At 29.4% G+C, this 12,221-nt stretch overlaps 1 protein-coding gene across 1 annotated transcript; it reads left to right on the forward strand.

Annotated features, from left to right (window-relative positions):
• Window positions 1-437: 437 nt before the first annotated feature.
• On the forward strand, window positions 438-7,390 carry LOC105617433 (girdin). Its single transcript, XM_012198988.1, has 23 exons — window positions 438-488; window positions 1,282-1,370; window positions 1,561-1,870; window positions 1,986-2,099; window positions 2,187-2,374; window positions 2,752-2,833; window positions 2,926-3,104; window positions 3,196-3,322; window positions 3,397-3,520; window positions 3,612-3,946; window positions 4,032-4,313; window positions 4,383-4,489; window positions 4,573-4,764; window positions 4,845-4,989; window positions 5,051-5,233; window positions 5,318-5,605; window positions 5,706-5,906; window positions 5,999-6,144; window positions 6,271-6,363; window positions 6,471-6,534; window positions 6,711-6,819; window positions 6,902-7,002; window positions 7,133-7,390. Exons 1-23 carry the CDS (start codon window positions 438-440, stop codon window positions 7,388-7,390), a joined length of 3,768 nt encoding a protein of 1,255 aa, XP_012054378.1.
• The last annotated feature ends 4,831 nt before the right edge of the window (window positions 7,391-12,221 follow it).

Below are 12,221 nucleotides of genomic sequence, written 5' to 3' on the forward strand. Positions count from 1 at the left end.
ATGAAAACGATCAGCTGTGAGAGTCTTGAAGATTTTCATTGTACCGGCTACTCGTTTGCGACGAGGCAAATTTTAGCTCGGTCAAAACGGCAACTAGACGGTAATGTTCCTCTTCCCGCGCGAATGACGAACGTCAAAAGCGTTGAACGCGCCGATCATCCGCGTCTCATCCGCGACGTCCGAGTCGCGTTCGCTAACGCGATCGTGCAACGGTTTGAGGAAGATTTCTTATCGCTGCGGTAGATTTCAGTAAGTTCTTGCCATTAAATCGCGCTGCTCGTGCGCGGCTAATTTATAGAGCGACGAGAAACGACGCGCGGCAGCCTTCGACGGCACCGATTCCCCTTCACGGTGTCCCGTCGTGAGAAAGATAACGTCATCATTGACACACAGATGATAACCGAATATACTCTCGTCCTGCGTCAAGTTCTACGAAAATGGCCTCCTCGGAAATTGATGATTTTTTGGCGGGGCCACTGGTCACCTGGGTGAGTTTCCTGAGTTAAGAAACTGATGTTTCCCTAAGATTGTTCTTTTTAGCTCAACTTCTTGTGTACAGTTCATCTTTTCTCTTTTTTTTAACATGAAAAGAAAATGAAAGATGAATTGTGAAAAAATTCAGTTAAAACGAACAGACCTGTTGTTGATGCATGAGAAAGTGATAAGATTATTGCTATTCTATGCTAAACTATAGTTGCTTTCCATTTTCAAGTGATGCTAAATCTAAAGTTATTTTGAGTACTTTATGCTTAGATAATGTCACTACTTGTTTACTTTGGTGACAAAGTTATCGCATAACAACACAGATTTATAATCTCTTTTAATGTGAATTAACAAGAGGTTTGTTTTTTATTCCTAAAATTCTCTTTCTCACTTTTATCAAAAATCAAATACATACTTGTCACACTTTAAGTTCCACAAGTGTATACTAATTCATCTAGAAAACAAACGTAAGATTTAGTAAAACACACAATTTTTTCTTTAATTTTAATTCTTTTGTATAGATCATAGGTAAAAACTCAGTTGATTTTATGTTAATATAAACATTCAACCAAGTCATGAGGTTGTTCTTTTTAGTTAAAATTCTTGCACGGTTTATTTTTCTTCCTTTTCTTCACATTGGAGAGAAAGAGAAAAAATGAACCGTGCAAGAAGTTCAGCTAAAAAGAATAGGCCGATGATGTCATAAATGAGAATTATCTGAAAATTTTTTGTATGGAAAGCAACTTATATATTGTGATTCGATCACCTTAATCATGTATTCTTTTTGTGTTGCTTTAGTTTGCTAGCTGTTTGGAAGATCCCAATGTATTGGTGAACTATGAAGACTTAATAGACGGAGTCTTATTGCATAGTGTCTTCCTACAGATGTGAGTCTTTTAGTATACAAGATATTGGGTGCTCTTTCCATCTTTGACGACACAAATGTCATTCGAAAAGAAAGCTAAAATGATGCTTGTATCGCTTTGTGTCATTAAATGAAAGCATCCATTGAGTTATATGAATGCAATTGTGATTGTTGGAACATTGTTAAAATATAATATTTAATTTTTATTGTAGCAATCCAGAACCACTGCATGATGAAGTAGTGCCGTCCAATAATAATCCCGTTATTCGTACGAAAAATTTAAAGACCGTGATACAAAACATGAAGCAATTTTATGAGGAGGAATTGGATCATGTGATTTTAAAATTACCCGACGTTGCAAATTTGGGAAAGGAGCCAGAATTGTACATAGCGGATATGAAGTTATTGCTGTTATTACTTCTTGGATGTGCTGTCCAGTGTCCGAATAAGGAAAAGTTTATTACCAAGATAAAAACTTTACACGTTGACATGCAGCTTGCGATAGTAGAGTGCATTAAACAGGTATTATATCAGTTAAAGTAGTTATTAATAAAGATAGATACTATTACAAACTAAATTAATAGAATTGAATATTAGTGCAATTTATATAATGATGTACACATCTTAATCTATCCAGGTTACGGATCATCAAGATATAGTCATTACACAGGATGCTATGGAAAATGCAAATATGGGTTATTTGTTTGTCCAAATAAAAAAATGGATCCAAGAATTGGATTTATATCGGGAGGTACATGCCAATCTCTTATTTGTACAAAATCTATAGGTGTTCGATATTACAATTATATGATATTACATTTTGCAAAACAAAAAACAGAAATGGAGGGACACAGTGTTAGATGATAGTGTTGAACGAAACGATTCGTCTATCAGTGCGGAATCTGAAGACATAAGTAAGGTGCAACAATCCCATCCTGTCACTAAAATGGAAAGAGAAGATAATCATCATTATGCGGTTGAATTGGCTGATTGGAAATCTAAAGTTCGAAAACAGCGTCAAGAATTGTACGTATTTTGTAAAATGTTTAACTTCCTATTTATTTTATTATAGAATGCTCTATAAATCGAAGTTTAACTAACAAAAGATTAAATTTTTATAAACAAAATCAGTAGAAAATAGAATAAATGATTTTTATTTGTTGCATTTATTTCAAGAAAAATTATATTTGTATATAGAATTTGTATGACACTGTATATTCATGTTATCACTATCTATTAATAAGATACTTGATTAATATTTATAGTTATTTCATTAATATTGTTTTATTAAAGTTTTAAAAATAATGTATGCTTGCAAATAATTATTACAAAAAGAACTAATGATATTTAATGTAATTTGGTATTTGATATTTGGTATAATCATACTTACATAATTTTTACAGAGAAGAAAAAACAGAAGCTCTTCTTGAATGTAAGGAAGAATTAGAGCATAATAAAGCATTGCTTGTAAAACTAAGACAAGAGGTAATATATACTGAATAATATATTGAATTTACATGTATAGTGTATATATATATATATATATATATATATATATATGACATTTATAATTTTAGAATCAAGAGTTGATGCACGAAGCTCGTACTGCTAAATCATACAGAGATGAATTGGATGCTGTAATTGAAAGAGCAGACAGAGCAGATCGTTTAGAAATAGAAGTAACACGATATAGAGAAAAACTTACAGATATCGAATTTTATAAAACTCGGATAGAAGAACTACGTGAAGATAATAGGTAACATATTTTTAATATTATACAATCTAATACTTGAACAATATGAGTAAAGTAATTGTAATACATTTAATGACTGTTGTATACATTTAAGAGTTTTAATGGAGACTAGAGAAATGCTTGAAGAACAATTAAGTTCGTCAAGAAATAGAGCAGACAAAGTATTGGAGCTTGAATCAGAAATTATTAAGTACAAGCAATTACTTAATGATATGGCATTGGTAGGAACTTCAAGTACTTTAGAATATTGAATAGATAAAGTATATATTGAGATGTAATAGAAAATCATTTACAGGAACGTGCTGCTGACAAAGAAAAATATCAAGAGCTTGTTGAGGAAAATACGCAATTGCATCAATTAACAAAAGCTGCTGCTAGTGAGGCTGCATTAGCTGGATCTAGTGACTCTGAAGAACCAGGTAAACTTGCATTTTAAATAATTTTACCATTAACAAAACAATTATTTTTTCAAATGAAGATGATTGAGTGACATTTAATTAATGTCTTTAGTGCACAATGATAATAGACTGTCCGAACAATTAACGAGCAATGCTCAGGCACGAGCATTAAAATTAGAATTGGAAAATCGCCGTTTAAATACTTTAATCGATTCATTGAAAGAAAGTTCATTCCATGAAAATTCCTCTCGCGTTTTGGAATTGGAAAAAGAGAAAAAGAAACTTTCGTTGAAGATTGAATCATTGAATGATAATAAAGAAAGACTTACACAACAAAATACTGATTTGGAATTAGTCTGCAAGCAAGCATTGGAAGAAAATAAGAAACTTCAGAACACTCTTAAAAATCAACGAACTTCTTTCGAGAAGCAACAACAAGAAATCCAAGTATGTTAGATCAAATTATATTTTTTTAAATATTTCGTTTTAATATTGTTGGACTTATTATATCTTTTTTTCTTGCCATATTTAGACCCTCCATATGAAAATGATGGAATTGGAAAAAAATTATGATACCGCAGTGAAAGAGAAACAACGTGTTCAACTGTTGTTAGAGAGCGTACAACGACGTGCTGATGATTTAGAACGTACTTTAGAAATAACAAATCAAAAAGTTGAAGAATTAAAACTCATCGAAAACAATATCAACGATATTAATTCCAAGTGCCTTGATCTCGAAACTAGACTAATAGCGACGGAAAAAGAGAAGGACGCTGCGCAACGTGATATTCATAAATACAGAGAAACAATTGAGGTGAACATTAATTGCTGAATATTATGAGTATTGTAACAAAGATGTAAACAATTTTGCATAATATTTTAGGAAAAAGATGTAGCCTTAGATAAAGCAACAAATACAATTGAAGTTTTGGAAAAGAAATTAGGACAACTTGAACAGGAGTTGCAGGAATGTGTTACACAAATATCAAGGTTTGAGGAAATATTGTTTTTTATATAGTTTATATTTTTTAAAATAATATTTTAAATGTTAAATAAAATTATCTTTTTTTTAGATTGCAAGAAATTGAACGATCTAGCAAAGAGCTCGATTCACGAGCTGCGATCGATAGAGAAACTTTAGAGATACTTCAATCTAATCTCGTCGCAGAAAAGTTAAGCAATCAACAATTGTACACGGTTTTGGAAAAACTCGGCCTTAGCGATAATATATTGTTATCCCAACCTCTGGAGACTATATTGGAAAGGTAAATAAAATGAAATAAATTCTAAAAAAGATTCACTCTTTTTGCTAATTTGTAATTATGCGTAAATTTATTTGTTATAGAATTGCCCAAATACCAGAAGTGATAAATCATATTAAAAAATCCTTTCTATCAGAGAGTAATGAAGAAACAACGTCTGAATCCGCAACTTGCACTGACAAGGAAAGCGATGTTAAAACCTTAGAGACCGTGATAGAACCTTTAAAGGTATTTATTTTTAAAACATATCATAATTGTTTGTATTTTATATTTTATTATCCAATTTTAGAAAGAACTGGAACACTTGCAAATAAAAGCATCTATGTCTGAAACAGCAATGGAAAATTTGTTATCCGAGAATGCGAAACTTCAAGTTCATATAACAACGTTACAATCGCAAAGCAATTCGTTAACCGTACAACATACCGCATTGCAATTGGCCAATTCGCAACTTATCGCAGAGAAAGAAGAAGTATTTGTTTCTATAATTTATCATATAATTTTTAATAATTTTAAATAAAATTTTATTCATATATTTAACCATTTATGTGTCTAGCTATTGAAAGAACGTAGTACACAGCAGAACGTATATTCCGCACTACTTCATGATCAGAACACCTTACAATCCTTACATGAACAACTTAATAACGAATATGAAAATTTACGTCGTGAACGAGATGCTCTTAAATCGAATTTAAGAGACGTGAAGAATGAAAACAGAACGTTGCGGGAAACTTGTGAGAGATTAGAGGCGAGAAGTGAAACATTACAATCTGAACGGGAAGCCTTGATTAACAACACAAAAAGTTTAAATAATTTGCGAGGGGAACATTCCAAGTTGAAGGTATCTATAAAAAATAACTAAAACATTTGATTATACAATACATTTTGTTTTATAATTTAAAATACAATTTTGTAAAATAATATCTACAAAAATACTCTAGGATGACTTTAGAAATCTATATACTGCGAGTGAAAGATTGAAAGCGGAATATAGAAACTTGCAAGATGATTACAGAAAGAATAAAATCGAAATGAATCGCCTTAGCTTAAAACAGACTGAAATGCAGGGCGAACTTAGCATCAAAGACGAACAGTGTTCGGATCTGAAATTAGAAGTCAATAGCCTTCATGAACGATGTGATGTACGGATATAATTTTGTAACTATTACAGTTGTAATACAGTTATTGATTATGAAAAATACTAGAATGCATGTTCTTCCTTTTCTTTTTAAAGAGACTATTAGAAATGAATTCTGGATTGGATAATGACAGACGTTCCTTAATGGAGCACATAAGCTTATTATTTACACAATATCACGAACTTTTAACACATTCGCTTCAAGATAAGGAGCATTATCATATGGAAGAAAAACTGTTCGCGTGAGTATAACAGCTTATTATCTTTTTACAACATCATGCTTTTTACGCATTAACTTTTTTAAATCATTAATTATGTTAATAATTCTTATTTAACAATAACTTATTATATTAATATGTGTGCAACAGGGATAAAGTTAATCACTTGTACAGACAGAAAGAAAAATTGGAAGACAAAATTATGGAGCACTACAGAAAATTGAACAGCTGCACTACCAAGAAGTATGTTTAACAAGAAATTATAATTTTATCCAATCTATCAATCCATATCTATCAATTTTATATAAGATACATCTTGCTCTTATTATAACTTGCACATTTTAATATAGGAAGGGTTTTGGAGCTAGTTTAGTTCGCAGAGTTAGAAAAGCCGGATCGGAACTTCTCAATAAGGTAAATAACTAATTATACATAATAATAACAAAATATACTACTTGCACTGCAACATTTTTATATTTTCTTGCCGATTAATTTTTTTGTTTAATATATCCTGTTAATATATCCTGTATATCTTGATAATTATTTCTAAATGTAATCAAAATAATAACAATATGTCTCATTTATAATAGAATCGACGTTCATGGGCCGAAGATTCCAAGCAATCAGATAGTAAAACGTATGAGTCGGACACATGCGGGAACGATTCAGATGCTAGTATTGACGATTACCGTTTACCTGGTAAATAATTTCTTAGAATAAATGAGATTTAATTCATCGATTACTGACAATATCAACAATATAATTTCTATTCTTTTTTCAGGACCGAGCAGAGTTTTTGGATCAGACGCACTTGGACATGCTGGAACTAGAAGAACAGTATACTATACTGACGATTCCCCACCATCATCTGCTTCTTTACCTGTAAGGAATAACTATATGATAATAACAATAATAACAATAATAATAATAATAATGATAATAACAATAATAATAACAAATTTATCATGTCGAAGAAAACACAATATTTATTAAGGAAATCTCTGAAACATAGACGGAGAGGCTACTAAGCGAGTCCTTCCAGGAACAAGGAGATAACTCCGCGCAGATGGAGACGAATTTAAAATCGGAAACACAAGCTGAGTCACGTCCCTTTTTGATTTATAATAAAGTATCGGCAGTCATAAATGAATCCAAGAACATTAGCAGTCCGATGAAGGATGCAGTGCAAGATGAAGCACTTACGGAACCCTCCGCTGATAAAGAGCCAAAGACTGGCAGTCCGATATGGTATGAGTATGGTTGTGTATAAACTTTCATTGATGCTTCCATTAGTATGCCTGAAACAAGAGAAGGAAGAGAGAGAGAGAGAGAGAGAGAGAGAGAAGAGAGAGAGAGAGAACATTGTTTTATATGTATATTCTCGTTATTTCCTAGTTACTAAGTATATATATATATATATATATATATATATACAAAAGCATTCTTCCGCTGCATTTTGATGCAGCATATTTTTCCTTGTTAGTAAATTAATTAATTGCACTATCTTGTACTTTATAATGTACGAAAACTAACGCAATACGAGTATATACTTGTTCAAAAAGATCGCGAAACTATCACAGAAAGTATTATATAAACTAAAGATTTCTATTTTATAGCTTTAGTAAACGAACTACCATAATTGCCGATGCATCGCTTCCGAAATTACAAAGTAGATTTAAGAATAGAGCGCCTACGAGTTCCTAAAAAGCTGTTTGTGTTAAAATAAGTCAAAAATATTTTTATCATTGACTCGATTTACGAATTTGATGTGTGATGTGTTCTTTTTCTCGTGTATCTTTAATCCAAATCTTTTAACAGATAAGATTTTGATAATAAATTTCATTCTAATTGCAAGTAGAAGAAATTGAATATAATTCATAATTAATTATAGTTGGAAATTAATTCATAATTAATTTATGAATAATCCTTAAGAATAATCATGAATGAATGATTATGAAAACAGAGAGAATTAGATTAAATTAATGATTATATATATTATAGTGAGATAATTAGATTAAATTAATGATTATAGTGCTTGCCTCTTTATTTAATCAGTTTTATTTTTACATATTTACATGTACATTTACATACTCGTCGAAGTTTTCTGTTATATATCATTCACAGCTATCTAATGCCACGTACCTACCAGTCGTTGATGTAGGTATTTTATGTTTATATTTTTCAGAATGTAAAATATAACTGTTCATTTCTCTCTTTGTAAACATCAAGATTAATGTAGTTGACAAAAGCTTATGCTGATAATAATAGCATAAGCATGCAATTTGCTTTTGCAGTTCCACCGATTACCTCTTTACCGCTCGACTTACCACATTGATGTAAACTAAATAGATGTAATTGTTTTTTACATTTTGATAACTTATACTTTTATAATGATTGTGTATACGCTAAGTATATATAGATATAGTGTTTATACATTTTCTATGTCTTAATATTTTATTAAGCATTATCTTGCATTAGAACATAATTAAGTACTTAATACTTCGATTTATTGAATGTTTTTTATTACATTCTTGCAATTTCCGAACACTGTCTTCTAATATTGTCTTCCTATAGAATGAGATACGATCATCACGATGTGTAATTACAATTCCGTTATATCATATAAAAAAAACACTTAACAAAGATATTTTCATTTAAGCTTGTCGTAATTTATCTTTAATAAATAAATTAAAGCATTAAAAATGTTTTTTCCACAAAAAATACTATTACGCAAGAGATGACAATGCTTTAAAAAATATTTTACTTACAAAAAGATATTGAGGATAATTTTGTTATATATATTGATGGACATCAAATTTTTTTTTTATATGCGGAAGATTGTGGGCCGATGCCACTTATATGTTTCGCGAAGCGCTCAGTTGGTAAAGCGAAAGTAGAGATGGCCGGATTGCCGCATCATCAGGCGCGCCGCAAATAATCTGCTTAACCTGTTTGGTCACCACAATTATTTCAAATAATTATTTCAAATAATTTCTAGATATAATTATTTTTCATAATTACGATATATTTTATGCAATTTTTGAATGATTAATTTTTAAAGAATATTTTTACACTTTCTATTATTTTTAATATTGCAATATAAATACAATAATGCTATCATGGATTAAAACAATGTAAATCGTTTAATAACGGGCATAAAGAATCGATTATGAATAATTAATGGCAAGAAATTTATTCACAGATTCATTTATCTTGATCATTTTTTTGATGAAGAAAGTATAATTTTGAAAATAAAGAATGAAATGTATATTTCAATATATATTTAAAAATTGATTTATATATATTATTAAATTTTATATTTAAAAATTTGATCTAAAATACAAAAGAAATACAAATGAAATGATTTTTTTAAGTTTTTTGAATTTTTGATAATATTTATTATGATTGGTAAATGTAAATTTTCAATCATTAAAATTTCCATTTTTTATTTACTAAGAACTATTTTTTTCAAAATTAACAACAATTAGAGATTAATTTTTAAAAGATTGTGCATGTATTGAAGCGACGTCTATTTATTAAAAGTATTAAAACAAATTACTAATCGGCATTATATATTTTACAAATTATTTTTGCTCTACACTTAAACACATATTTTAATTTCTTATATGCAAGCATTACGTATATTATTACAATCAATTAATATTGATCAATGTGATTACTAATAGCAAAATTTTAATATTAAATCCATTAAAATTGATTTGAATACAACTTTTCAGTGATAACTCGCTAAGGTTGCATTCGAAAATTTCGCTCGAGTGTCATTTTATGCTTATTTTACGTTTAATGAACGATGAAGATAGAATAAAGTAATAAGTATGACATTCAGATGAAGCTTTGAACGTAGTCCAATACGTGTAACTGTAAGAATAATTTAAATGATGTCAAACGATTTATATAGAATGAAACAGAAAATATGTAATGATAAAAATAAAATGAATCTATAACAATGAACATTTAGATATTTTAAATAACGTCTGCAATAAGATTTTAAGTTTTAAGTTTTAAGCCTTAAGCTATAAGAAATTGATCAATTATTAGTCAAATATAAGAAGAATAATTGATTATGATTAATAACTTTTTTAAATTTAATTTCTACGATAAACCATTAATAAATTAGGAGTTAAATTGGGAGTAAAAATTACCCAATCACAATCGATTAGTCTTCTCACATTCGACTGTGATTGATCAATTTCTGGCTTCTGACTTCTAATTTATTACTAATAGTTTATTATAGAAAGCCTCTTAGATCCGATTGCACTAACATTACTTTGGTTTTAAGCGAAGCTTAAAAATCCCCCTCCCCCTTTTTTTTAAAGCTGAGAGGCAGAAAGAAAATATATTCTGATAAATATTCAGATAAATATATTCTGCACATATCACGGTGACAGCAATTCGTTTAAGCAGACACTTTGTGCGATTTATTCATTATTTAAAGTCGAGAACCGAAACGAGAGATAGAATGATCAAAAATTATAAATTATTGTGTATATGTGTGAATTTTCAACCGATAAAATAAATACATATTCACTATCAGGCTTCTTTCTGCAGATGGATTGGATATTATTGACATCTGTTGGTGACAACTGCAATTATCGATAAATCGGTATTTTATGAAAAGAAAAATTAACGATACATTTATATAAATAATATAAATTGAATAGAAAATGTTAATGCTAAATGCATCTAATTGATTTAATTGATTACTATAGTAATATATTTAAAAAACTTCATATTTCTATTTTCACGTAATAATTCTATCAGTTCTATTTATAAGGCGCACTTAATTATTTTAATTATCTGAAATGTCAGTTCTTTAAAAAAATGAAAAAGAATGCATGACAGTAATTTTTTTCAAATATATTAGGCGCTATATATCACATTTCTCTTAATCGAGTATATACATAATAATTAAAGTTGTAAATTTTGTATATTTATAATGTTTATTAATAATAATTTATCAAATTCTAAAAAAACAAAGATATGAATTGCTAATTGATGCATCACAACTCATTGATGAAAACGTTTCTTTTTCTGATTTTTTTTTCCTAAAATTAAGTACATTCGGGAAAGTTTGCGAATTAAAACGTGTTTGATTTTCACGAGAAATAAAACAGCTGCGTTATATTGCAACACCTCAAATGAAAGTCTCACGCATAGTAATGTTCGCCGGTTGCCTATCCCTTCGTTTTTCTATCAGTTTTTCTATGGTTGACATTATGCTCTGGTCAAAAAATTGTCCATCGTGCAACCCCTTTCCCAAGTGTTTCTCAGGCTCCTCTCTTCCTCTCCTTCTCCGATAAATTTGCATATTTCCGGCCAAGGAAGTGTGCTACTTCGTTAAGCACGTTCCGTTAAACTCTTTTTTCTCATGATACGGAAATATTAAAGTCTCAAATTTACTTTTGCATTAATGCTAAAGATATTATCATTCTTTTTCTAAATGAACTGCGAAAATGCCTTTTCAAATGGACTTGAGACGATTGATATTTTTAAAAAAGAGATAATAAAAATCGGAAGCAGTGAGATGTTATCATATTAGAATTTATAATTTTATATTTATTTATAATTTTCAATTTTATAATTTTTATATTATCAATTTCTTAAAAATATTATCTCGAGTTTTATTTCATATATTACAATCAGATAAGCGTTGTAAAGTCGTTTTCATTCTCTATTTTTTCGAAACAAGCGAAATGTTTCGATGTTTGTAACAAATAATTAAGCATAGAAGTCAATTCATGAATTCAGAATGTGATTCAAAAATATTGCGCATTACATATTGACAGTATCTTCGAAAATACACAAGGTTCTCAATAAACCAGAATGGATCTAGATTTTCAGAAGTAGGCATTTGCGAACATTAGAATGAATTCTTTTCAATCCCAATTTTATTCATTTATAGGAATTGCATGAAACACATTATGCCTTTCAATCTAAAAAAATTTCAATTCTTTAAATGCATTGTGAAGTTAATTCAAAATTCTAAATAGAAAATGCGATTTTTCAATTCAATTGAAAATAAAAAAGTAAAAATGAATCAAGAATGCTATTAAAGTACGCATTTGGCTGCATTAATCAAT

This window comes from Atta cephalotes (assembly GCF_000143395.1).
Source record: "Atta cephalotes unplaced genomic scaffold scaffold00013, whole genome shotgun sequence".
Classification (NCBI taxonomy): Eukaryota; Metazoa; Arthropoda; class Insecta; order Hymenoptera; family Formicidae; genus Atta; species Atta cephalotes.